This window comes from Dipodomys merriami, unplaced genomic scaffold, assembly GCF_024711535.1.
Source record: "Dipodomys merriami isolate MVZ:Mamm:240054 unplaced genomic scaffold, mDipMer1.0.p SCAF_2, whole genome shotgun sequence".
Lineage (NCBI taxonomy): Eukaryota > Metazoa > Chordata > Mammalia > Rodentia > Heteromyidae > Dipodomys > Dipodomys merriami.
Genome location: NW_027203381.1, coordinates 122,152,473 through 122,180,272, shown reverse-complemented (window position 1 = coordinate 122,180,272; position 27,800 = coordinate 122,152,473). Strand labels below are relative to the sequence as shown.

Sequence of the window (27,800 nt, the reverse complement as noted above, 5' to 3'; positions counted from 1 at the left end):
CCCGGGGGACAGGGCAGCTGAAGTGGACACCCCGGGGGACAGGGCAGCTGAAGTGGACACCCCGGGGGACAGGGCAGCTGAAGTGGACACCCCGGGGGACGGGGGAGCTGAAGTGGACACCCCGGGGGACGGGGCAGCTGAAGTGGACGCCCCGGGGGACGGGGCAGCTGAAGTGGACACCCCGGGGGACGGGGCAGCTGAAGTGGGCGCCCCGGGGGACGGGGCAGCTGAAGTGGACGCCCCGGGGCATGGGGCAGCTGAAGTGGAGGAAGGGCAGGAGGGACTGGCATGGAAAAGGGCACGCAGACAAAGGCGCAGGCCCCGGCTGGCTGGCTCACTGCCAGGGGCTGCACAGCTTGGGCTCGCACTGGCGGGAAGAGGACAGTCAGCGATGGGCCCGGCCGGGCCGCACCGCACGGCGCAGCCACCGGTGCAGTGGCAGTAGCAGGAAAGCCAGGCACGGCCGGCCGGGGCCCCAGGTTTTGGTGGCTGCGCGAGCATGGGCTGCTCATTGTGTCATTCAAAGCCCGCGCCTGTGTGAGAAGCCGCCGGACTCTACCAGCAGGGGGCGCAGTGAGGAGCCAGAGCCGGAGGGAGCGCACGACATTTATTGAATCTGACGAGCACTGATGGGCGTCCTGGCAACCCCGGATCTGCAGCTAGCCCCGCGTGCACACCCACCCGACCCTGCTGCCCCGACGCTCAGGGCCCTCTCCACGGGCTTCGGGGGAAAACAACAACAAAAAACCAACAACCCTGATTTCAGCGTGTGACCAGGAGCCAAGACCACAGGTTCTAGGGGAAACTGAGTCAGGATGGTGAGAGAGAAGGGTCTCAGAGCACAAGGGGCAGGTAAGCATCAAACCAACTCAAAACTGTCACGCGGACGCTGAGGGACGACTTCTAAAACGTCACGGTGGGAACACAGGAGCACTAAAGTAAAGAGCATGCCCACACACGGAGACAGCTAAACTAACACCGAGCGCGGAGCCACGCCGCGGCGTGGCTGTGCAGGGGCCGCCTCTGTCGGTAGAGAACGCTCCACTCAGCTCTGCGCAGAGGGCCGGCGGTCAAGCAGCATGAACCGACGGGCCGCGGGCTCCGGGGGTCCCGGCAGGGTTAGAGCCCGCCCATCCCCGTGACCTCGGACGTCAGCCTGCAACAGACAGAGGCAGGGATGAGGGCGCCACGCCGCACCTCACAGTGAGCGCCCAGGGAGGAGAGCATCAGGCCAGACGCCAGAGCCTGCTGTCCCTCCCAATCCCAGCCTACCGGGCTCTATCACTCTATCACGCGGGTCCCGGGGCGGAGCCCCGGCCCGCAGCCGAGCAGCCGCAAAGTCAGCCCAGAGGTCTGTCACCAGAGCAGCGGGGACAGGGCCAGAGCGGGCATGGCGCCCGGGGGGCAGGGCGGCCTCCATCTCCACACGCACCCTGCCTGGCCCAGCCAAGGCAGGGCAGGCACAGGGAGGAAGGGGGCTAGCTTCAGGGGCTCAGCCCTGAGGGCTGTTGGGCGGCAGAGACAGGAGGCTGACTGGGCTGGGCTTGGCCCCAGGGGCGGCCACGGGTGTGCTGCCCACACTCCCACCGTGGAAGAGGGGAGCGCTTCCCCTGGGTGAGTGCGGGTCTGGCTGGGCTCCAGACGGAGGAATGAGTGATGAGGGCCACCGACCGGCTCTCCTTCCCGCGGTGTGGCCCGGGGCCCCTGGGGCCGCGCGGAGACGCTCACCTGGCGTTGATGAGATACTGGGCGAGGCTGATGTTAGCCGGGGTGCCGGTGATGGTGATCTGGCGCTCCGACGACCCCTCAGTGGCGTTGGCAATCTTGATCTGAGCGCCAGACATCTGTCGAATTTCGTTGATTTTGGTTCCTTGACGCCCGATTATGCAGCCTATTAGCTAGAGGAAAGCAGGGGGGATTGTGTCAATAGACAAGCCCAGGACGCCTGTAAGAACTCTTGTGGCACTCACAGTGACCAGCACCAACCTTGCTCTCAGCCCATGCCCTCGAACCCGGCTCTCCAGCCGAGGCAGGGGACTGTGCCCACAAGCCCGGTCCTCTGTCCGGGCCAGGTCCTGGGCAGGCCCAGTTCCCGGCTCTGTCTGCCTCCTCGCCCTCCCCTGAGGATCACTGGGCGTAAGGCCTCCTCCATGCTGATTACAGGCCAGGCCCCCGTCAGCACCTCTGCTGACCCGCAGGGTGAGGAAGGTCACAAAGGCCAAGTCTGGGGACGTGTGGAGCTGCTACGGCCTGACTCATCATGACCTGGGATGCACCTGAGCTTCCTTTCCTCGCTACTGGGTGGCCTCTGTTCAAAGAGGGGTCAGTGGCCTGTGGCCGGCAGTGGGACACTCTGCTCCCGTCCCCTCCCCTCCCACCTATGCGCCCACTGCTGCTGGCCAGAGCCTCCTGGGTCCCGCCACAGGCACTGGAGAGGCACCATGCTCAAACCTGGGGAGAGGGTGAGGAGGGGCCCGCCATGCAGCCCCACCCTGGCTGGCTCCTTCCGTGCCCACCATGCCTGCTCCACTCAGGATGCTGGTCTCAATGACACGGAGCTCTGCCTCATGCTCCACCGCTATGGAGGCCTGTGGAAATCATGTGGCCCTTCTGCTTAGACATTAGGGAATCTCTGGGCCATGTGACAATCCTCCCGCCTGCCCCCTCCGGGAGCTGTGCAGGGGTCCTCACTCCTTTTCTAGATGAAGCCCTGGGAGCGGCATTACTCAGGACCAGAGAAAGGTCCTGAGCCTCATGGGCGAATGGAGAAGAGGTGGCCCCGGGACTGGACGCCTCTGTGACTGAGAGCACGCTCAGACGTGAGCACTGGACGTGTCTGTGATTAAGATCACGCTCAGACGTGAGCACTGGACGTCTCTGTAATCAAGAGCACGCTCAGATGTGAGCACTGGACGTCTCTGCGCTCAAGATCACGCTCAGACGTGAGCACTGGACGTCTCTGTGCTCAAGATCGTGCTCAGACGTGAGCACTGGACGTCTCTCTGATCAAGATCACGCTCAGACGTGAGCACTGGACGTCTCTGTGATCGAGATCACGCTCAGACATGAGCACTGGACGTCTCTGTGATCAAGATCACGCTCAGATGTGAGCACTGGACGTCTCTGTAATCAAGATCACGCTCAGATGTGAGCACTGGACGTCTCTGTAATCAAGATCACGCTCACACGTGAGCACTGGACGTCTCTGTGATCGAGAGCACGCTCAGACGTGAGCACTGGACGTCTCTGTGATCGAGATCACGCTCAGATGTGAGCACTGGACGTCTCTGTAATCAAGAGCATGCTCAGACGTGAGCATTGGACGTCTCTGTGATCGAGAGCACGCTCAGACGTGAGCACTGGACGTCTCTGTGATTAAGATCACGCTCAGACGTGAGCACTGGACGCCTCTGTGACTGAGAGCACGCTCAGACGTGAGCACTGGACGTGTCTGTGCTCAAGAGCACGCTCAGACGTGAGCACTGGACGTCTCTCTGATCAAGATCACGCTCAGATGTGAGCACTGGACGTCTCTCTGATCAAGATCACGCTCAGACGTGAGCACTGGACGTCTCTGTGCTCGAGATCACGCTCAGACGTGAGCACTGGACGTCTCTGTAATCAAGAGCATGCTCAGACGTGAGCACTGGACGTCTGTGATCGACAGCACGCTCAGACGTGAGCACTGGACGTCTCTGTGATCGAGATCACGCTCAGACGTGAGCACTGGACGTGTCTGTAATCAAGATCACGCTCAGACGTGAGCACTGGACGTGTCTGTAATCAAGATCACGCTCAGACGTGAGCACTGGACGTCTCTGTGATTAAGAGCACGCTCAGACGTGAGCACTGGACGTCTCTGTAATCAAGATCACGCTCAGACGTGAGCACTGGACGTCTCTGTGATTAAGATCACGCTCAGACATGAGCACTGGACGTCTCTGTGATTAAGAGCACGCTCAGACATGAGCACTGGACGTCTCTGTAATCAAGATCACGCTCAGACCTGAGCACTGGACGTCTATATGATCAAGATCACGCTCAGACGTGAGCACTGGACGTCTCTGTGATCGAGATCACGCTCAGACATGAGCACTGGACCTCTCTGTGATCGAGAGCGCGCTCAGATGTGAGCACTGGACGTCTCTGTGATTAAGATCACGCTCAGACATGAGCACTGGACGTCTCTGTGATTAAGAGCACACTCAGACGTGAGCACTGGACGTCTCTGTAATCAAGATCACGCTCAGATGTGAGCACTGGACGTCTATATGATCAAGATCACGCTCAGACGTGAGCACTGGACGTGTCTGTGATTAAGATCACGCTCAGACGTGAGCACTGGACGTCTCTGTGTTCGAAATCACGCTCAGACGTGAGCACTGGACGTGTCTGTGATCGAGAGCACGCTCAGATGTGAGCACTGGACGTCTCTGTGATTAAGATCACGCTCAGACGTGAGCACTGGACGTCTCTGTGATTAAGAGCACGCTCAGAGGTGAGCACTGGACGTGTCTGTGATCAAGATCACGCTCAGACGTGAACACTGGACGTGTCTGTGATCGAGAGCACGCTCAGACGTGAGCACTGGACGTGTCTGTGATCGAGAGCACGCTCAGATGTGAGCACTGGATGTCTCTGTAATCAAGATCACGCTCAGACGAGAGCACTGGACGTCTCTGTGCTCAAGATCACGCTCAGACGTGAGCACTGGACGTCTCTGTGATTAAGAGCATGCTGAGACGTGAGCACTGGACGTGTCTGTAATCAAGATCACGCTCAGATGTGAGCACTGGACGTCTCTGTGATTAAGATCACGCTCAGACGTGAGCACTGGACATCTCTGTGATTAAGAGCACGCTTAGACATGAGCACTGGACGTCTCTGTAATCAAGATCACGCTCAGACGTGAGCACTGGACGTCTCTGTGATCGAGAGCACGCTCAGACGTGAGCACTGGACGTCTATATGATCAAGATCACGCTCAGACCTGAGCACTGGACGTCTCTGTGATTAAGATCACGCTCAGACGTGAGCACTGGACGTCTCTGTGATCAAGATCACGCTCAGACGTGAGCACTGGACGTGTCTGTGATCAAGATCACGCTCAGACGTGAGCACTGGATGTCTCTGTAATCAAGATCACGCTCAGACGTGAGCACTGGACGTGTCTGTGATTAAGATCACGCTCAGACGTGAGCACTGGATGTCTCTGTGATTAAGAGCACGCTCAGACGTGAGCACTGGACGTCTCTGTGATTAAGATCACGCTCAGATGTGAGCACTGGATGTCTCTGTAATCAAGAGCACGCTCAGACGTGAGCACTGGACGTGTCTGTGATCAAGATCACGCTCAGACGTGAGCACTGGACGTCTCTGTGATTAAGATCACGCTCAGACATGAGCACTGGATGTGTCTGTGATCAAGATCACGCTCAGACGTGAGCACTGGACGTCTCTGCGCTCAAGATCACGCTCAGACGTGAGCACTGGACGTCTCTGTGCTCGAGATCACGCTCAGACGTGAGCACTGGATGTCTCTGTGCTCGAGATCACGCTCAGACGTGAGCACTGGACGTGTCTGTGATTAAGAGCACGCTCAGACGTGAGCACTGGACGTGTCTGTAATCAAGATCACACTCAGACGTGAGCACTGGACGTGTCTGTGATTAAGATCACGCTCAGACGTGAGCACTGGACGTCTCTGTGCTCAAGAGCACGCTCAGACGTGAGCACTGGACGTCTCTGTGCTCGAGATCACGCTCAGACGTGAGCACTGGACGTCTTTGTGATCAAGATCACGCTCAGACGTGAGCACTGGACGTCTCTGTGATTAAGATCACGCTCAGACGTGAGCACTGGACGTCTCTGTGCTCGAGATCACGCTCAGACGTGAGCACTGGACGTCTCTGTGCTCGAGATCACGCTCAGACGTGAGCACTGGACGTCTCTGTGCTCGAGATCACGCTCAGACGTGAGCACTGGACGTGTCTGTGATTAAGAGCACGCTCAGACGTGAGCACTGGACGTGTCTGTAATCAAGATCACACTCAGACGTGAGCACTGGACGTGTCTGTGATTAAGATCACGCTCAGACGTGAGCACTGGACGTCTCTGTGCTCAAGATCACGCTCAGACGTGAGCACTGGACGTCTCTGTGCTCGAGATCACGCTCAGACGTGAGCACTGGACGTCTTTGTGATCAAGATCACGCTCAGACGTGAGCACTGGACGTCTCTGTGATTAAGATCACGCTCAGACGTGAGCACTGGACGTCTCTGTGCTCGAGATCACGCTTAGACGTGAGCACTGGACGTCTCTGTGCTCGAGATCACGCTCAGACGTGAGCACTGGACGTGTCTGTGATTAAGAGCACGCTCAGACGTGAGCACTGGACGTGTCTGTAATCAAGATCACACTCAGACGTGAGCACTGGACGTGTCTGTGATTAAGATCACGCTCAGACGTGAGCACTGGACGTCTCTGTGCTCAAGATCACGCTCAGACGTGAGCACTGGACGTCTCTGTGCTCGAGATCACGCTCAGACGTGAGCACTGGACGTCTTTGTGATCAAGATCACGCTCAGACGTGAGCACTGGACGTCTCTGTGATTAAGATCACGCTCAGACGTGAGCACTGGACATCTCTGTGATCGAGAGCGCGCTCAGATGTGAGCACTGGACGTCTCTGTGATTAAGAGCACGCTCAGACGTGAGCACTGGACGTCTCTGTAATCAAGATCACACTCAGACGTGAGCACTGGACGTCTCTGTAATCAAGATCATGCTCAGACGTGAGCACTGGACGTCTCTGTGCTCAAGATCACGCTCAGACGTGAGCACTGGAAGTCTCTGTGCTTGAGATCACGCTCAGACGTGAGCACTGGATGTCTCTGTGATCAAGATCACGCTCAGACGTGAGCACTGGACGTCTCTGTGATTAAGATCACGCTCAGACGTGAGCACTGACGTCTCTGTGATCGAGATCACACTCAGACGTGAGCACTGGACGTCTCTATGCTCAAGATCACGCTCAGACGTGAGCACTGGACGTCTCTGTGCTCAAGATCACGCTCAGACGTGAGCACTGGACGTCTATATGATCAAGATCACGCTCAGACGTGAGCACTGGACGTCTCTGTGATTAAGAGCACGCTCAGATGTGAGCACTGGATGTCTCTCTGATCAAGATCACGCTCAGAAGGGAGCGCTGGAGTGGTGGTCACTGGCATGGCGTGTGCCTGTTGGACCCTGGCCTAATCTGTTTGTGACCAGGAGTAAACCAGGATGTGGTGAGGGGTGTTAGGTGGATACATCGTGCTTTCTTTCTGTGTCTGAGGAGCGGAGAGGTGGCGGGGCAGGGCCCTCTCCTCCTGTCCGGATCACCCTGAGGACTGCCCAGGGTCTCTTCCATGCAGGATGGACAGGGAGTTCCAAGTGCATGGAGAGGGCTCTGCCTCCCTTCTGAGGAGCAGGCTCCCCTCCCCAGAAAGACTCCCAGGAGGATGTGGTGGCCAGGGGAGCCACAGCTAGGGGTGCATGGCTCTCCGACACATCCCTACCGTTGCTCCTACCGACCATCTCAGTTTCAAAATGAATGTGCATGGCAAGAATGTATCTCCTGACGCTGGCAAGTGGTGGCTTGGAGCGGCCCTCCGAGGAGAGAGCCTGCCTGGTTATGGCACTGGCGGAAGGGCTGCGGTGGCGGTGTGACCCAGAGGGCTGGCACGCAAGGCGGGGGCAGGCAGCACAGCCACAGTACTGGAGGCTGGTTCTGTGTTGGGGCTCAAGGTGGATAGAGATCCTTGTGGCAGGGAAGCAGTCATGGGCTGGCGCTGCTCCCTGAGCGCGTGGGCCGTGGAAGGATGGTCTCTATGGAGGTCAGAGACCTCCAGATGGCCTGCTCGCCCTCTCCTGCCTCCTGTCCTCCTTCACACCTGAGCTCAACTCCTGAATCTGTGCTTGCTGTGTTTACTTACACAAAGGGAGAGGCAGGGCTCCAGCCTTCTGCCTGCCTGGCACAAGCAGCAGAGGAGTAGAGGCTTTGGAGCGCCCGGCTCCACCGCAGAGGCGGCCTCTGGACACAGGTTGGTGGAAGGCGGCCCTGGGCCCGGGCTGCTGCCGGCAGCTACCTTTGGGGTCTGTGTCTTACTCTCCCTGCTCTTGGGGTCCCGGGATGATCCACTGATTTGGAAAACTTCCACAGCACATGGCCTCCCCGAGGCAGAGCAGATCCAGGGGTGCTAAAATGCAGACACCTCACACATTCGGGGTCTGTTGGAGCCGCTTTACTGAGAACCCCAAACCTCTGATGACATGGGACTTCCTCGCACAACCCAGCCAGGCTGGGGCCCCCGGGGAGACGTGGCGCCCAGCCCCACTCCGCCCAGGCCTCGGGGAGCTCGGCGGACCCTTGCTCCCTTCCCGCTGGCTATCCTAGGGACGGATGGGCATTAGGCAAGCTTCAGCTGGAGGGGTGGGGAGTGTGGGTGGGGCGCGGGGCCGCACCGCCTGCCCCTCACAGCCGGGAAGCGGGGAATACTCACATCATTGGGAATGGTGAGCTCATGAGTGCTGGCCGGGGAGCTGGCATCCAGACCTGGGCACACCAAAGGGGTGGGGTTAGGCTAGCAGGAAGGCTGCCCCAAGCCACCCAGGCCTGACCCTCACCCCTCCCAGCTGCCCCTGGTGACGGCCCCCACGGGTCCCCGCGGGGAGCTCCCCCAAGCCCTCAGTTCTCTCAAAGGAACACAAGACAATCCTTTGTGATTTCACCCCCACTGTGCGCGTGGAATCCCTCGGACGGCCCAGCGCGACCTGGCCTCAGGTCTCGGCAGAGCGCCTCGCACCGGTCACGCTGGCAGGGCTGACACGAGGGCCTGCTCCCTCTCTGCTGGCTTAGAACCCCCTTGTCTCCCTGCTGCGGCAGCCAGCTACTAACATAACTAACCAAAGGCCATCACACAGTGGCCGGGGGAGTTCAGGCTCACCATCCAGATTTTCATCTGGAGCAAGGAGACTGGAGCTTCACTGCTACACTAGAGGGAGCGCGCCATCCTCCTCCTTACATTGAAGACTGAAGAGCCCAGGGTTCAGGTTCCTTCCTCCCTTCCTTCCTTTTTTCCTTGACAAATCTGAGTCTAGCTCAAGTCAATCTGACACCTTCCAGATCTTTCAGCCTCAGCCCCCTGAGGGCTGGGATCACAGCCTGGTCACGTGCAGCTAAGACCAGGTTTTCATGTGTGCAAACCTCAGCTTGCACCACCAGATAACAGATAGCTTCCCAAAGCCCAAGGGTAAGCTTTCTCCTACCTCAAAAATAGTGACAATAAAGCTACAGGCCTCGGAGATCTCTGCGGCTCTGTGTACTTCATTCCCACAAGCATCAAGTTGAGGCTGGCTCTGCTCAGCCCGGCCCCGCTGTGCCTTCGGAATGGCCCTGAAGCTAGGCCTCCCCCCTCACTGTCAGTGAGCGCCCACTTCCTCCGGGAGACACGCTCGCCCGGCTCCTGTTCCAGCCATGACTCTCCCCGGGGGCCCAGGTGCACAGCCCACACCGGCCTCTCAGCAGTCCATCAGCAAGCTCCCTGCAGGTCTAAGGGACACCAGCACAGGCGTCCGGCAGTCGGGCCACGTGCTAGGTGCTTAATGAACCATCCTGCCCCAAACACTGCTATCTTTCTTGGAGTTTCTATCCTTTATTTTCTTTTAAGTAAGTTACTTGATTACTTCTGTACTGGGAGTATCATTCCAGCACTTTCTAAGCCCCACTCTCCTGGACTGGTGACCCTGAGCCGCCAAGCGGAAGTCAGGAATGGCCGACAAAGTGGTGGACTTCAGCATATTTTGGCTGAGGGAGGAACCTGTGAGCATTATTTCTGAGAGGTGCTATAGGGAAATGGCTGGAGCGGGAACAGGTCTGTGTAAAGCATGTGCCCTGGAAAGTGCTTTCATCAGCCGACACCTTGGCATAGGGGCAAAGCCAGCGGTGACAGGAGCCCCAGCAGCCACCGGCCACACCTGTGCTCAGGCCTGCCACCTTCCTCTGCTGCTGGCTGGGGGCGCGGGGTGTCGGCCCCGCACAGAGGGTCAGCTGCACCCGGACACAGGGGCAGCCCAGGAGTCCGCTCATCCCACTCACGGCAACCCCCGGGCTCTGCGCACACCAGCCTGTCCTCAGTGCCCTCCATCCTGCAGCTGGAAACCAGCCCCAAAGAACACGCAGAGCCCAGACCCATCTTCTAGGAAACACACCCCAAAAAGCTGTGTCCTAGCTACCCAGCTCCATCTCCACTACAGGCTCTACATGCTGTGCTGCCAGGAGGATGAGCGACAGCGCCACAGCCCTCCTCACGCAGGCAGACCCTACCATCAGCGTGACTGACAGCGCGATGGGCCCCCTCTCCCCAGCACACCCTACCATCAGCGTGACTGACAGCGTGATGGGCCCCCTCTCCCCAGCACACCCTACCATCAGCGTGACTGACAGCGTGATGGGCCCCCTCTCACAAGCACACCCTACCATCAGAGTGACTGACAGTGCGATGGGCCCCTCTCCCGAGCACACCCTACCATCAGCGTGACTGACAGCGCGATGGGCCCCTCTCCCGAGCACACCCTACCATCAGCGTGACTGACAGCGCGATGGGCCCCCTCTCAGGAGCACACCCTACCATCAGCGTGACTGACAGTGTGATGGGCCCCTCTCCCGAGCACACCCTACCATCAGCGTGACTGACAGCACGATGGGCCCCCTCTCAGGAGCACACCCTACCATCAGCGTGACTGACAGCGCAATGGGCCCCCTCTCAGGAGCACACCCTACCATCAGCGTGACTGACAGTGTGATGGGCCCCCTCTCCCGAGCACACCCTACCATCAGCGTGACTGACAGTGCGATGGGCCCCCTCTTGTGAGCACACCCTACCATCAGCGTGACTGACAGTGCAATGGGCCCCCTCTCAGGAGCACACCCTACCATCAGCGTGACTGACAGCGGGATGGGCCCCCTCTCAGGAGCACACCCTACCATCAGCGTGACTGACAGTATGATGGGCCCCCTCTCACAAGCACACCCTACCATCAGCGTGACTGACAGCGTGATGGGCCCCCTCTCACAAGCACACCCTACCATCAGAGTGACTGACAGCACAATGGGCCCCCTCTCACAAGCACACCCTACCATCAGCGTGACTGACAGCACAATGGGCCCCCTCTCAGGAGCACACCCTACCATCAGAGTGACTGACAGTGCGATCGGCCCCCTCTCAGGAGCACACCCTACCATCAGCATGACTGACAGCAGGATGGGCCCCCTCTCACAAGCACACCCTACCATCAGTGTGACTGACAGTGCAATGGGCCCCCTCTCACAAGCACACCCTACCATCAGTGTGACTGACAGCGGGATGGGCCCCCTCTCACAAGCACACCCTACCATCAGAGTGACTGACAGTGCAATGGGCCCCCTCTCACAAGCACACCCTACCATCAGAGTGACTGACAGTGCAATGGGCCCCCTCTCACAAGCACACCCTACCATCAGCGTGACTGACAGCGGGATGGGCCCCCTCTCAGGAGCACACCCTACCATCAGAGTGACTGACAGCGGGATGGGCCCCCTCTCACAAGCACACCCTACCATCAGCGTGACTGACAGTGCAATGGGCCCCCTCTCAGGAGCACACCCTACCATCAGCATGACTGACAGTGCAATGGGCCCCTCTCAGGAGCACACCCTACCATCAGCGTGACTGACAGCGGGATGGGCCCCCTCTCACAAGCACACCCTACCATCAGCGTGACTGACAGTGCAATGGGCCCCCTCTCAGGAGCACACCCTACCATCAGAGTGACTGACGGCGGGATGGGCCCCCTCTCAGGAGCACACCCTACCATCAGCGTGACTGACAGTGTGATGGGCCCCCTCTCACAAGCACACCCTACCATCAGCGTGACTGACAGCGTGATGGGCCCCCTCTCACAAGCACACCCTACCATCAGAGTGACTGACAGCACAATGGGCCCCCTCTCACAAGCACACCCTACCATCAGCGTGACTGACAGCACAATGGGCCCCCTCTCAGGAGCACACCCTACCATCAGAGTGACTGACAGTGCGATCGGCCCCCTCTCAGGAGCACACCCTACCATCAGCGTGACTGACAGCAGGATGGGCCCCCTCTCACAAGCACACCCTACCATCAGTGTGACTGACAGCGGGATGGGCCCCCTCTCACAAGCACACCCTACCATCAGAGTGACTGACAGTGCAATGGGCCCCCTCTCACAAGCACACCCTACCATCAGCGTGACTGACAGCGGGATGGGCCCCCTCTCAGGAGCACACCCTACCATCAGAGTGACTGACAGCGGGATGGGCCCCCTCTCACAAGCACACCCTACCATCAGCGTGACTGACAGTGCAATGGGCCCCCTCAGGAGCACACCCTACCATCAGCATGACTGACAGTGCAATGGGCCCCTCTCAGGAGCACACCCTACCATCAGCGTGACTGACAGCGGGATGGGCCCCCTCTCACAAGCACACCCTACCATCAGCGTGACTGACAGCGGGATGGGCCCCTTCTCAGGAGCACACCCTACCATCAGAGTGACTGACAGCGCGATGGGCCCCCTCTCAGGAGCACACCCTACCATCAGCGTGACTGACAGTGCGATCGGCCCCCTCTCAGGAGCACACCTTACCATCAGCGTGACTGACAGCGGGATGGGCCCCCTCTCAGGAGCACACCCTACCATCAGCGTGACTGACAGTGTTGATGGGCCCCCTCTCACAAGCACACCCTACCATCAGAGTGACTGACAGCACAATGGGCCCCCTCTCACAAGCACACCCTACCATCAGCGTGACTGACAGCACAATGGGCCCCCTCTCAGGAGCACACCCTACCATCAGAGTGACTGACAGTGCGATCGGCCCCCTCTCAGGAGCACACCTTACCATCAGCGTGACTGACAGTGTTGATGGGCCCTCTCTCAGGAGCACACCCTACCATCAGCGTGACTGACAGTGCAATGGGCCCCCTCTCAGGAGCACACTCTACCATCAGCGTGACTGACAGCGGGATGGGCCCCCTCTCACAAGCACACCCTACCATCAGAGTGACTGACAGCGCAATGGGCCCCCTCTCACAAGCACACCCTCCCATCAGAGTGACTGACAGCGCGATGGGCCCCCTCTCCCCAGCACACCCTACCATCAGCGTGACTGACAGCGGGATGGGCCCCCTCTCAGGAGCACACCCTACCATCAGAGTGACTGACAGTGCAATGGGCCCCCTCTCAGGAGCACACCCTACCATCAGCATGACTGACAGTGCAATGGGCCCCTCTCAGGAGCACACCCTACCATCAGCGTGACTGACAGCGGGATGGGCCCCCTCTCACAAGCACACCCTACCATCAGCGTGACTGACAGTGGGATGGGCCCCCTCTCAGGAGCACACCCTACCATCAGAGTGACTGACAGCGCGATGGGCCCCCTCTCAGGAGCACACCCTACCATCAGCGTGACTGACAGCGGGATGGGCCCCCTCTCACAAGCATACCCTACCATCAGAGTGACTGACAGTGCAATGGGCCCCCTCTCAGGAGCACACCCTACCATCAGCGTGACTGACAGTGCGATCGGCCCCCTCTCAGGAGCACACCCTACCATCAGCGTGACTGACAGTGCGATCGGCCCCCTCTCAGGAGCACACCCTACCATCAGCGTGACTGACAGTGCGATCGGCCCCCTCTCAGGAGCACACCCTACCATCAGCGTGACTGACAGTGTGATGGGCCCCCTCTCAGGAGCACACCCTACCATCAGCGTGACTGACAGTGCGATGGGCCCCCTCTCAGGAGCACACCCTACCATCAGCGTGACTGACAGTGTGATGGGCCCCCTCTCAGGAGCACACCCTACCATCAGCGTGACTGACAGCGCGATGGGCCCCCTCTCGTTAGCACACCCTACCATCAGCGTGACTGACAGTGTGATGGGCCCCCTCTCAGGAGCACACCCTACCATCAGCGTGACTGACAGTGCGATCGGCCCCCTCTCAGGAGCACACCCTACCATCAGCGTGACTGACAGCGCGATGGGCCCCCTCTTGTGAGCGCACCCCACCTGGGCTGCGTGGGTGACTTGATGCAGTGGAGCCTAACACACCCAGACCTGCCATCGGACCCTAGCAGGACCACAGAGCCACCTCCTGGCTTTCTACAGAGCCTGAGCCTCAACCACAGCCTGAAGCACAGGCGGCTGCCAAGTGCTGGCTGACTTGGGTGTGGCACAGTGATCTCAGGCTCGGAGTCCCTCCCCCTCTGCGTGTGGCCTGGCCTGTCCCATGGCACTGTGGCCTGTTTTACCTGGCGACTGGCCCATCAGATTTTGAGCTTCTTCGGAGGAGTGTAAAGGCAGCTTTTCTCCTGGAGAGCAAAGGAGAGACAGATTTAATGTTTTGCCCTCAAGGAGATAAGCAAGTTCCCTTCAATTAGGGAAGCTCAAAATATGACCGGCGCGCGCACAGCTGGCACCCACGGCGGGTGGCTCTGGCTGGCCCCTGTGGGGGAGGCTCGCTCAGTCGCCTGGCTGGGCCATGGCCGACTGCTCTGACTGCCTCGCAGCAGGTCTGGGCAGCGGCCGGCTCCTTCCACTGCTATTTCAGGGTAGGCAAGGGGGACGCGGGCACCCCGCTGCCCCGGGGCAGGGCAGCCACACTGCAGCGGGAAGCACTTGCTCCGGCGTGGGGGGAGTTGCCCGAGGTAGCCCCGTGGGGCCGTGCGCACACGGACCGCGGGAGGGCAGGGACAGGAAGCCAAAGGTCACACAGCCCAGCGTGGAGCCGGGCTGACCCTGCCGCCGCAGCTGCTTTGTTACCGCTGCAGGAGTCAGCTTCAAAGCGCTGTGACCGCGCATGCGTGCGTGCCGCGCTGGATAGAGACAGTTCACAGAGAGAGAGAAACGCCCCAGGTGAGAAGAGAAGGTCAGAAAAGGGCAGCTGGGTACGTACCGGGGAAAGCGGGGTTGGTCTGTCCGAGGGGAGGAAAGGGGGTTTGCTGCATGGCCAGCTGGTGGAGCTTGGTCAACTGCTGGGGGTAGGAGGGACATGAGAGCTAAGAAGGTTATTGTTATCGAGTACAGTCAGTCACACCAAGTTAAAAACGGCAGTAACAGAACAGACAGGCTCAGGGGCCATGCGGACATGGCAGACACCGCAGCAGGATTCAAGGACTTGGCCTGGGTGAAGCAAGGGGCCTGGATGTTGGTAGCCAAGGGCCCCGGGCCAGCCACGCGTCCCTGCTCACCAGCGGGGTGGGGAGGGGAGGTTGGCGAAGGCCAGTGTGGCCACGGGGCCTCTGAGGAGAGGATCTGAGGGACACAGAGCAGGGACAGACTGGCAGACTCACGCTAGCACCTGTGGGGCACAGCAAGGCAAGCCCTCAGGTCCTCCTGGTCCTGGCCTTGTGCTCAGGCCCTTACCTCGCAGCAGAGGCTGGTACGGGGAGGGACTGGAGGGCACTGTGCTCACGCGGAGGCTGCTTCTCTGCTGGTCAGCTACAAGGCTTTTCAAGGGGAACTTTGGTTTATGGCTACTCCAGGCATTTTATCTGAGCTTCACTAAGGGCAGCAGGAGAGCAAGGGAAACGTGGCCAGAACTGGCTTCGCTTAGAGAGAGAGGGCAGGTGGGATGCTCAGAACCCTCTCACCCTCTGCAGAGCCTGGGATCTGGAATAGAAGGTTCTGGGCTTTCTCTAAACCTCTCACAAACAGGTCTGTGTGGGGCGTGCCACTGACGCAGGTCGAGTTGGGCCTGGCTTTGTGCTGTTCTGGGACAGTCAGCAATGCCAGCAGTGGTGCTGGTGGGGGGGGGAAGGGGGGCACTGCCCCAGGTGAGCGGGATGAGCTGCTGAACGGATATCTGCTTCAGAGAGAACGAGGTCCTCTCCCTTCAGGAAGCAGCACCAGGATCCTGTGTCTGTCTGATGCTTCTTAGCACTGTGTCCAGCTCCTAAGGCCCCTGGGACACCTGCCCTTCCCACACCTGGCACCTCCTCCCCCAGAAAGGTGAGCACAACACTAGCCTGTCCTAAAAGCAGCCCTACCCCTCTAGTCCCAGTTGCTTGGGCCCCTATGCACCGGGCTGGGGCTGTTCAGGGGAGACCAGAGCGGCTCAGGCTAGGAGACTCAGTGACCTGGGTCAGCTTCAACTCTGGAATCCCCCAAAGGGGTGACAGCTGCAGGGCCATGGCAGGCAGAAGGCTATCCGTTGCCTGTGGCCTGGCGGGTCCCAGGCGGGTCCCAGGCAGACACGGCAGGGGTCCACCTGGCTCACATCTGATCTGCCCTGAATCTGGCGTCAATGAGAACTTAAGCCACCTGACGGGAGCCGTCCCTGGCACCAGCCAGAGCTGCAGGGACTGCACGGTGCCCCTACTCCATGCCAGGCCAGCAGGCCGGGGTGGCTGCCGTGCCGTGCATCTGAGGAGGGAATGGGATTTCGGGGCCCTCCACGCGGGCGTGTCAGCCTGCAGGGCCTGCGCACAGCAGGCCCGTGGGAAGCACCGTGTGGTGACCTCTGAGAGGTCCCGACAGCGGCTCTCTGCCCATGTCTGCTGTCCCCACACCCCAGGGGCCATCAGCCACTCCGCCATGCTCCAGGGCAGGCCTTCTCCTTGGCGGCCCTGGGTCAGGATGGCCAGGGATGAGAATGAAAGTGGGCTTGGGGCTATCACAGCTGTGTGGAGAGAGGCGCCCCGGCCCTGCCAGGCCTCTGCTCCCTTGTCTGTAACACGGGGTCTGAGGGATGGGGGGCTGTCTGCATGCCAGTGTGGGCCGCAGCGGCCGACCTTCCCGGCTGCCCACACCTCTGCTGCTGCCCCTCCTTCAGACCACCTGGGGAGGCTCATCCAGACCCCGGCCCGTGGGGGACAGAAAGCAAGCTGTCGTTGGCTCTACTCATGTCCAGACTGGCACTCAGTAGCTCGGCAAGGCCCAGACTCTGGCTCCTCCTAGCACAATATATATTCTGCTCTTAACAAAGAGATGTTCCCACTCACCAATGCCTCGTGCCGGCACAGACACAAGCTGGCCGGCCATGGCCGAGCTGCGTAGGCATTTGCTCACTGAGTGGGTGAACATTTTGTTTGCTGGGCCCTGCTTGATCAAGTTGCTGTACCTTTGGAACTCTACATTTTTTAAAAGAGGGAGTAGGGCTGAGTACCAAGCGGCTTTCTGCTTCTTGTGAAAGTTCTGTCATCTGAGAAAGCAAACAAGTCCTCAACTCCCAGTGTTAGCTCCAGTTCCTCCAGGGATGGAGGTGGGTAAGGGAGAAGGAGAGCAGCAGGTGGAAGGGAGCGGGGGTGGGATGGGGGGAGGGAAGGTGTCCCACCCCAGGAATCCCCTTGCTCTTTCCATCTGACATTGTGTCAGAAGGTGACACACATGGGCTGAGGTCTGTGTGCAGTCAGTGAAGCCACACAAAGCACTCCCGGGAGCAGCCCAGGCCTGCATTTCTGGACAATGTCTCTCGCCTAAGCTCACGGGGCCCGTGTGGTTCGGACATGACCCTGCTCCAGGGATGGAGAGGCACACACCTTTCCCCCACTCTCTTCACTGTGTTTAGAGAGGCAGGGTTTCACAAACTTCCCTCGCTGATGCCTTTCACACAGGACACCCACTTCTCTCGGTATGTGCAGATGGTGTTTGGCTGTCTCGAGACACGCTTTCCCGGAGACCACTCGCTGCCCAGCAATATTTGTGGTGGCCCTTCTCCTGGGGTTTGCGTGGGAGGCCCGGGCAGCATGCTCACCCAGCTGTGCCCCAGGGCTCCCGGCTAGTCCTCTGCGGTAGTGGTCTCCCCGGCACCCAAACTGCACCCACTCGGTTATTACCTCACAGAATATCTGTGCATCTGCCAGGGAAAATCTTCCCATTACTCTTTATGGACAGATGGATGATTCTTGAATGGTGCTTTCCCATATCAATTTAATACTTTAATTTCCTCAAAAAGTCTTACAAAATTTGGCTTGGAATTATATTGCATTAATGTATCAATTGGGAAATAACTAATATCTTTGTAATATTAGTGTTTCTATTAATGGATATGGTATATCTCTTCATTGCATATTTTGTTTTTTTGAGGGTAGTACTAGGTTTGAACTCAGAGCCTTGAATGTGTTAGGCAATAGGTCTACTAATGGAGCTATATCCTCAGCTGTTTTTCTTTTAGTTAATTCTCTTTCTGTGGCCTTAGGATGCAATCTTTCTGTCTATACCTCTCACAGAGTACACATAGGCATACATACACATACACATAGTACACATAGAGTACACTGGGGCATAAAAATAGTTCACATGTAATTTTTTTGGTTGTTGTTGGTCATAGGGATAGAACTCAGGGCTTGGGCACTGTCTCTGAGCTCCTTTGCTCAAAGATCCCACTTGAACCACAGCACCACTTCCTGTTTTCTGGTGTTCATTTCAGATAAGAGTTTCTTGGGCTTTTCTTCCCTAGCTGGCTTTGAACTTTGATCCTCAGATCTCAGCCTCCTGAGTAGCTAGGATTACAGGCATGAGCCACCAGCATCTGGTTACGGGTACTATTTTTTAAAATCTATTTCTATTAAGTCCATCCATTAGAGAGCAGAAATAGTGATTTAACACATTATGTTTTTGTTTATTTGCCGAAATGCCTACAATTTTCTTTGTCCACCATTCCTTCTTTCAAGTCTAGCCTTCCTTTTGACAGAATTTTCCCTTTCAAAAGACCGTCCGTTAGAAAGTGATTTCTGTGGGCCTGTTGGTCTTTGCTATTTGTCTGCAGAAGCTACACTGAAGTCCTCGGAAGAGCACTTCCTCTACTATGTCACTGTCTCCGGATGGCCATTGTGCTGGTGAAGGCTCAATGGCATTTCTCCTTTGTTGTTCCTCTCTCTTATTGTGGGTGGTGCTGTCCAGGGCTCCATACCTGCCGAGCACACCTTCAGCCCTGCCCTTGACCGGCTCTTTTTAGGGCAGGGTCTCGCTTTCCACCAAACAGGCGCCCGGGCTGTGACTGCCTACTCCTTCAGCTTCACATCACTGCTGGATCACAGGCTCACACCTCTCTCCAGCTTCCGTCCAGGGAAATAGTCTCGAGGACTTTTCTGCTGGGGCTGGCCTGGCTTGCACACGGCCATCCCAGTTCCAGTCTCTCCTGTAGCCCAGGCCGTCAGACAGGCATGTCCCTCCAGCATGCAGATGCCTCCTCCCCCTCTTCCTCCTCCCCCTCCTCCTCTTCACTCCACCCAGCGACTGCTGCTGCTTCCTTCTTTGTTTCCTTTTCCTCTTCCTCCTCCTTCTCTTCTTTTTTTGAGATAGGATATTACTATGTGGCCAGCCCTGGTCTTGAATTCAAGATTCTTCTGCTTCAGCCTCCTCTGGAGAGCTAAGATTATAGGCATGAACCACTACCTGGCTCCTTTGTAATATTCTTTTTTTTTTTTTTTGGCGGTGGTGGGGCCTGAACTCTGGGCCTGGGCGCTGTCCCTCAGCTCTTCAGCTCAATTCAAGCTCTCTACCACTTGAGCCACAGCGCCACTCCCAGTTTTCTGGTGGTTAATTGGAGATAAGAGTCTCATGGACTTTCTTGCCTGGGTTGGCTTTGAACTGTGATCCTCAGATCTCAGCCTCCTGAGTAGCTAGGATTAAAGATGTGAGCCACCAGAGCCCAGCTTCTTTTGTAATATTCTTATTCTCTCTGATTGCCTCTAGTACTTGCCTTTGGGTTTGGTATTACGTAGTTTTATTTATGTCTAAGATGGATTTTTTGTTATCCGGTTTGCAATTTGTTGGGATACTTGAGTGTATTTGCTTCTGTTAATAATTGTAGAAAATTCTCTCCATCCTAGCTTCTCAGGGCTCTATGGGAATGCACGGGGTTCCTGTTGGTCCTCATATCCAGGGCTTCTCAGATCCTGGCCCATGCACAAGTCACAGAGCAGGCTGCGATCCCACACAGCCGGCTGAGAAGGGCCAGTGAAGGAGGGGTCCAGAGCCAGGCCACAGCTCAGAGGGAGACGGCCGTGGAGCAGGACAGTGAGGGAAAGGCTTCTCCAGCCAGCAGGCGGTTACTCTGGGCCTCTTATTCTGTGAGGTACAATGCAGCTGCCCTGCCTCTCAGCCCACCCATTCCAGGACCCGGGAAGGAGTTGGGCTCAGAGCTGGGAGTGCTGGCACCAGCTGGTGGCCACAGGAGCTATCAATGATTTCCTTCCTTTACTCTCAGTGGGAAGATGCCCTCAACTTATCTCGGTACAGGGTTCTAGAAGGAGACACTGAGCCAGTGCAAGGCCCAACGCGGTGCAGCACACAGCACTGACAGTCTTCGTGCGTGAGCAAGCTCCGCTCCGCTCACTCCCTGAGCCCTGGAGGGGCCTGTCAGAGGCCCCGGTGATGCTCACTCCTGTGGGACTTCTATTACCACACAGGCCTCTGTGACTTCCCAAGATGCAGAACCAAAGCACAAGTATCTCAGTAGGTCATGGCACCTTCTTAACACCCCTTGTGCTGTATGAGCGGGCTAGCTCACCCCTGCCAAGGCAGCTTCTTAGAACATCTGCTTCTTCAAGTGTGCAACGGATGCTCCCAAGACCCCCAAGCGAAGCTCAGGGGAGAACAAGGGTCAAATAAGAGTGGCGATGCTGGATTCTCTATCAACACTACTGCGCTGCTTTTATTTTTGCTGGCTTCAGCATCCCTCTAAATGACAGGGATGCTAAATAAGGGATGATTTGGAAATCAAAGACCAGTATAAAGACTCAGACATTGTGAGGCTGTTTTGAAGTTTACTTCACATGGCCCCTGATTCGGAATGTGCCAACGTTACGAGGCTCTGATGCGGCATGCACTCTGGATTTGGATATTTTTCTGGGCTAATGCTGTTTTCACTGCTGCCCTCTCTCTTTTTGTGTCAGTCCTGGGGCTTGAACTCAGGGCCCAGTTGCCGTCCCTGAGCTTTTTTTGCTTATGGCTAGTGCTCTAGTGCTAGAGCCGCAGCTCCACTTGCAGTTTTATGGTGGTTCACTGGAGACAGTCTCACAGACTTTGCTGCCTGGGCTGACTTCATACCACAATCCTCAGATCTCAGCTAGGGTTACAAGTGTGAGCCGCCAGCACCCAGCTGGTGCTACTCTTACATTGCTAGATGGCATTAATGAGCTCTTGCGCCTGGCAGGCAGCCCCGTGGTGCAAGGCTGGGCAGTCAACATTCTTCAGGTGCAGTTCTGCCAGATGCGGTGCTCAGTAGATTGGGTACACCGAGTTTATCAGGTCATGGCCCCACACTAGTTACCACTGTGTGTGGCTATTCTCCAGAGAAAAGCAACTCCTGATGTGATGGCACTGACGTGAAGAAACAGAGAGAAATGCAGGTGAGAGGCCTACCAGCTGCCCCGCCAAGTCCGCTGAACCCTCAGGGACTTGGAGCCTCGGGGCTCTGTGTCATTCCAGTGCCCCAGGACTTGGTGCAGTTTCCTTTCTGCATCTCCAAACCTGTGCCTCAGTGATGCTGGTGGGATGTGGAGATATACAGATGCTTTCCAGGGTGTTGAGCGGTCATCCAGTGAACTGGACACAAAGGTGCGTGGTCACTGTCCATGCCCACTTAGCGGTCATCCAGTGAACTGGACACAAAGGTGTGTGGTCACTGTCCATGCCCACTTAGCGGTCATCCAGAGAACTGGACACAAAGGTGCGTGGTCACTGTCCATGCGCACTTAGCGGTCATCCAGTGAACTGGACACAAAGGTGCGTGGTCACTGTCCATGCGCACTTAGCGGTCATCCAGTGAACTGGACACAAAGGTGCGTGGTCACTGTCCATGCCCACTTAGCGGTCATCCAGAGAACTGGACACAAAGGTGTTTGGTCACTGTCCATGCCCGCTGAGTGGTCATCCAGAGAACTGGACACAAAGGTACGTGGTCACTCTCCATGCCTGCTGAGTGGTCATCTAAAGAACTGGACACAAAGGTGTGTGGTCACTCTCCATGCCCGCTGAGTGGTCATCCAGAGAACTGGACACAAAGGTACGTGGTCACTCTCCATGCATGCTGAGTGGTCATCCAGAGAACTGGACACAAAGGTGTTTGGTCACTGTCCATGCCCACTGATTGGTCATCCAGAGAACTGGACACAAAGGTGCATGGTCACTCTCCATGCCCGCTGATTGGTCATCCAGAGAACTGGACACAAAGGTGCATGGTCACTCTCCACGCCCGCTGATTGGTCATCCAGAGAACTGGACACAAAGGTGTGTGGTCACTCTCCATGCATGCTGAGTGGTCATCCAGAGAACTGCACACAAAGGTGCGTGGTCACTCTCTACACCTGCTGAGTGGTCATCCAGAGAACTGCACAGAAAGGTGCGTGGTCACTGTCCTTGCCCGCTGAGTGGTAATCTAAAAGAACTGGACACAAAGGTGTTTGGTCACTGTCCATGCCTGCTGAGTGGTCATCCAGAGAACTGGACACAAAGGTGCGTGGTCACTGTCCACGCCCGCTGAGTGGTCATCCAGAGAACTGGACACAAAGGTGCGTGGTCACTCTCCACGCCCACTGAGTGGTCATCCAGAGAACTGGACACAAAGGTGCGTGGTCACTCTCTATACCTGCTGAGTGGTCATCCAGAGAACTGCACACAAAGGTACGTGGTCACTCTCCACGCCCGCTGAGTGGTCATCCAGAGAACTGGACACAAAGGTGCGTGGTCACTCTCCATGCCCGCTGAGTGGTCATCCAGAGAACTGGACACAAAGGTGCGTGGTCACTCTCTATACCTGCTGAGTGGTCATCCAGAGAACTGCACACAAAGGTGCATGGTCACTCTCCACCTGCTGAGTGGTCATCCAGAGAACTGGACACAAAGGTGCGTGGTCACTCTCCACGCCCGCTGAGTGGTCATCCAGAGAACTGGACACAAAGGTGTGTGGTCACTCTCCATGCCCGCTGAGTGGTCATCCAGAGAACTGGACACAAAGGTGAGTGGTCACTCTACACCTGCTGAGTGGTCATCCAGAGAACTGGACACAAAGGTGTGTGGTCACTCTACACCTGCTGAGTGGTCATCCAGAGAACTGGACACAAAGGTGCATGGTCACTGTCCACGCCCGCTGAGTGGTCATCCAGAGAACTGGACACAAAGGTGTGTGGTCACTCTCCATGCCCGCTGAGCGGTCATCCAGAGAGAATTGGACACAAAGATGTGTGGTCACTCTCTACACCTGCTGAACAGTCACCCCGAGAACTGGACACAAACATGTATGGTCTCTCTCCATGGTTGCCAAGTGGTCATCCAGAGAAGTGGATCAAAGGTGCGTGGTCACTCTCTACACTTGCTGACACTCAGCAGAGGAATGGATGCCAAAATTCCTGGATATTTCCCACAGCTGCTGAGTCACTGTCCCAGAGAACAGGATGGGCCCACAGAGGATGTGGCTGCATAGTGCAGCACTTTATACCTCTTCACAACACCCAGGCCTGGAAAGCTGGAGAGGTGCCCGAGGGTCTGGGTAAAGGAGCATGCGGATAAACAGAGGAAACTGAAAGTCCTCAGCATGGATGACTTAAGTAAGGGCCAGATTAAAAGCATGGCTTAAAATGAGGTATTGAAATGTGCATGTTCCCATTATAGGTAAGGAATATTCAGATTTTAGGAATGAATCTCTCTATGGTCTATGTGTCTGACTTATGAGACCACGTATTCAGATAAGGAATTAAGTTGCTGCAGTATATACGCACACACATACACACATGTACCCATATCTGTATATATATGTATACACACACAAGCCAGCCATTTCAATTGAGATAAACTTGTATTCAATTACACTGTAAAATAAAACAGTTAACATTTCCTAAAACTATATTTTCATTCTAAAAACTGAAGTTTTAAGCATTCCTACTAAGAGGAAGTAAAGATGCAGCTCTGATGGCTAAGTGAAGAAGCCCTGAGTGCAAACCCTGGTGCTGACACTAAACAAAACAAGCAAGCAAGCAAACAAACACTCCTGCCGAGTACTGACTGCAAATAACCATTATCCTCCGTGTCATGAAACTCGTGCTTTGATGTAAATTTTTTGAGTGATTGCCTAAGCCTTGAATTTTATGTGCCTGTAAGAAAGACAGCTTTAAGTCCCCACTCTGCTCACAAATCACGTGATTTTGGTACAGACAGCAGGATGACATCCACAGGAAGCTTTCCATGATAAAATAATCAAGGTCTTCATCTGCTGCTCTAACAAAATGCCTTAGCCCGGGTAGTTTATAGACAGCATGAATTTACTGCTCACAGTTACGGAGGCCAGAGGTCCAAGATCAAGATGCCAGAAGGTTCTGTTTGGTGATTGCTTGTCCCTGCTTTGTTCTTACTTGGTAGAAGATGGGAGGAGGAGCACTAATCTCACTCATGAGGAGGAGCCTTCCATACCGAGTTACCTAACAGAGGCCTGCCTCCTAACAGCATCACCTCGCACAAGAAGGGAGCGGGACATACATCCAAAGCTCAGCACCTCGCCATACACAACATCCGTGGACATTAAGCTAACCTGAAACACTCCAAACTTCCGGTTAAGAGAAACTGAGAGGAGCCACAGAGGAAAAACACACCAGCCACCATCTCTGTCACATCTGTGCCCCCAGGGCAGCTGCCGCATCTCAGACTGGACACAGGCTTCCCTAGACATCCGTGGCACACCCAGGAGGGGCAGCGCGGGCCCACCCACCCTCCTCGGGGAGGGTTCAGACCTGCTGCCATAGAAACTGCAAGGCACTTGCCAATCAGACCCTGCAGGCCCCAACATCTGACTTTATTATTCGGCATGAAGACATAAGCATGACCCACGTCCATCAACGATGCTGCACCTTGGAGTTCCATAGACTCACCCAGTTCACACAAGCTAAGCTTTTGAGGCTGCTTCTATATACACTGCATGTGCGCGGCTGCCCACCCCAGCACCACAGGAAGCCAGGGCCACCTGAAGGTCAGACCCTGCTCCCCAGGTGTCTATCTATTAGCCTGCCCCAGTGGCCTGCCCTCTGCTCTGACTGCTCAGTGCTGCCAGGCCACGTAAGGCCTTAGCAGTAGGCGCTGGACAGCAGACACATCACGTAGAGCTCCAGGCCTCCTGTGCTCACAGGCGAAGTCTGCACCGATGACCTGGGAGCATGGTGCTGGGGGTTCAGAGTCATGGTGTCCTGGGATCTAAGACCAGGTGTGTCAGCACGGCAGAGAGAGAGAGAGGCCTTTCCCGTCAGCGCTTCTCTACCGGTTGATTTGTGTGTTGCTTTATTAAAGTTAGAAAGCAACAGAATTTATTTCCTGCTCAAGGAACTGCCTTGCAATGAGAAGGAATTGAATCCATACTTCAAACACTTAGTGTGAATGAATTCTGAAACCCCTGCCTGCTCTGCCTGGAAGTCTAAACCAAACAGGTGTCTGAGTCCAAAGCAGCGTCTGCAGGAGGCTGAAGGGCCTGGCCGGCTCTGCTCTCGGTCAGGGCCAGCAGCAGGGCTCACACAGAATGCACAGACACGCTCCAGGGGCTGACAAGCCTGGCAGCTTTCAAAATGGGTCGAGAAAAGATAATTCAGTTATCTGCAAGGTGCTGCAGCTCCCACAGGTCGGCCGTCTCTCTCCTATCCCTCTCCTTAGTTTTTGTAACACCTTACAACAGAGTCTTGCTGACCATCCTCTTAAAGTCCCCTCCAGAGTGCCCCTTAGCTGGGTGCAGCTGGCTCACGCCTGTAACCCTAGCTCTTCAGAAGGTGGAGATAGGAGGATCACGGTTCAAAGCCAGCTCAGGCAGTCTGTGAGACTCTTATCTCCAATTAACCACTGAAAAGCCAGAAGTGAAGGTGTGCTCAAATGGGAGAGTGCCAGCCTGGAGTGCAAGAGCTCAGGGCCCCGAGTTCAAGCCCCAGGACTGGCATGCGCATGTGCACACGCACGCACACACACATATGCACAAATGCCCTTTCTATCCCTGAGCGCCTCTGTTGCCTTCTGCAGGCCCGGGGGGAGCCTCCCTCTTCTGTGGTACACATATCCTTACTGTCATGCTGCCAGGAATGTCTGAGAGGACTCGGCACACACAGTAGCACCACAGGTCCGGCTCAGAGGCCGAGGCACCCGTCCCAGGTCTCATGCACCCCATGTGGCATCTTACTAACTCTGGAAGGAAGAGTGGGACCTGCAGGCTTTGTACACTGGAGGACTGGGCATGTCAGTGTGGGGTTTGGCTTCTCCACACACGTCACCTTTCCAGGACAGCTCGGAAGGTCTGTTTTGATAATGCTGCCTGATTCCTTGGGTGCACAGAGCCCTGCGCCCTGGCTGCAGCCGGTCAGTGCCACTGCCCACTCACTGTGGCACTGCAGAGGGAGGGACTGCAGAGCCCTCTGCAGCACGGGAGGGAAGCCCTGGACTGCAGCAACAAAAACAATTTTGACATCAGGCCAAGTCCTCAACACAAGCAGAGTTAGTGCTAAGAGGCTGAAAGGTTATTCAAGGTTATATGGGTACAACACAGGTGAGGGACACTGAGAAAACCGATTAATATTATTGTGTAATATTAATATTGGTAGCAATTAACAGCAGCATGCAAGTAGATACACAATAGTAAGAGAAGGACGGGAGACAGAGTGAAAACTCACATCCGGGTGAGGGATGGCGTACTGTCCCTGGATCGTGTAGGCCTGGAGAGAAAGAGAGAGAGAGACCTTCAGCTCACAACACAGGGGGCGTGGGGCTTGCCGCCGCCGCCGAGGCCCTTCCCTGGGTGACTGGCAGCTCTCCCTACAGGCACATCTCCACCCTCTCTGTGGAAAACCCTCCCCCTGGTGGCAGCCAAGGGAGCCACAGAAAGCTCCAGGCAAATCTCCAGACACCCCAAAACTTCTCTAGAAGGAAACAACTTAAGGAGGACCTGTTCAACCATCCATAAGAGGTCTCCTGGTCATTAAATACTATACTGGAGACATCCAAAAAGATACCGAAAGCAGCTTTGCCAAAAATGGGTTAAGAAATGGATCTAATGAATCACAGGAAGACCCAATCTGTCATCTTCCTGATCGAATCTTCAGTCCCAATGGGGTCTCTGAGGCGCTTTTGGTTTCATGATTTCCCTGTGTCAGATCTGCAAATGACTCAGTGGCCAGCACACTCCTTGTGCCTGGCTTCTCTGCGAAGCCCCCGCAGGTTGGGCGGTGACCCTGGTGACCCCGGCTTCTCTACCAAGCCCCGTGGGTGGCTGTGACCCTGGTGACCCATGACCCCGGCTTCTCTGCCAAGCCCCGTGGGTGGCAGTGACCCTGGTGACCCATGACCCCGGCTTCTCTGCCAAGCCCCGTGGGTGGCAGTGACCCTGGTGACCCATGACCCCGGCTTCTCTGCCAAGCCCCGTGGGTGGCAGTGACCCTGGTGACCCATGACCCTGGCTTCTCTGCCAAGCCCCGTGGGTGGCAGTGACCCTGGTGACCCATGACCCTGGCTTCTCTGCCAAGCCCCGTGGGTGGCAGTGACCCTGGTGACCCACGACCCGGCTTCTCTGCCAAGCCCTGTGGGTGGCAGTGACCCTGGTGACCCTGGCTTCTCTGTGAAGCCCCCATAGGTGGCGGTGACCCCCACAGGTCTCTTCTATAACACACCTCCAGTGACTCAGACAACCAACCAACCACATGGAGTCAAGGGAGAGCAAGGCCTCTCAGGATGGGCGAAGCGCAGGCGTGACACGTAATGCCTGTGGGGCTCT

General features: G+C 56.7%; 1 protein-coding gene across 15 annotated transcripts in view; it reads right to left on the bottom strand.

Moving 5' to 3' along the window:
* Positions 1-590: 590 nt before the first annotated feature.
* The window catches only part of Pcbp3 (poly(rC) binding protein 3), a 170,364-nt gene continuing 143,154 nt past the window's right edge, over positions 591-27,800 (bottom strand). For 8 of the 15 annotated variants that reach the window (XM_070030860.1, XM_070030867.1, XM_070030858.1 and 5 more), the window contains 6 exons: positions 26,704-26,745; positions 15,024-15,102; positions 14,380-14,439; positions 8,547-8,599; positions 1,729-1,898; positions 591-1,156 (listed from right to left, as the gene is read on the bottom strand). In XM_070030860.1, the coding sequence (XP_069886961.1) occupies positions 1,120-1,156; positions 1,729-1,898; positions 8,547-8,599; positions 14,380-14,439; positions 15,024-15,102; positions 26,704-26,745 (441 nt within the window). In that variant the 3' untranslated portion in view covers positions 591-1,119. The remainder of the gene's footprint in view (positions 1,157-1,728; positions 1,899-8,546; positions 8,600-14,379; positions 14,440-15,023; positions 15,103-26,703; positions 26,746-27,800) is intronic. The other 7 variants (XM_070030862.1, XM_070030866.1, XM_070030872.1 and 4 more) reach the window with 3 other exon arrangements.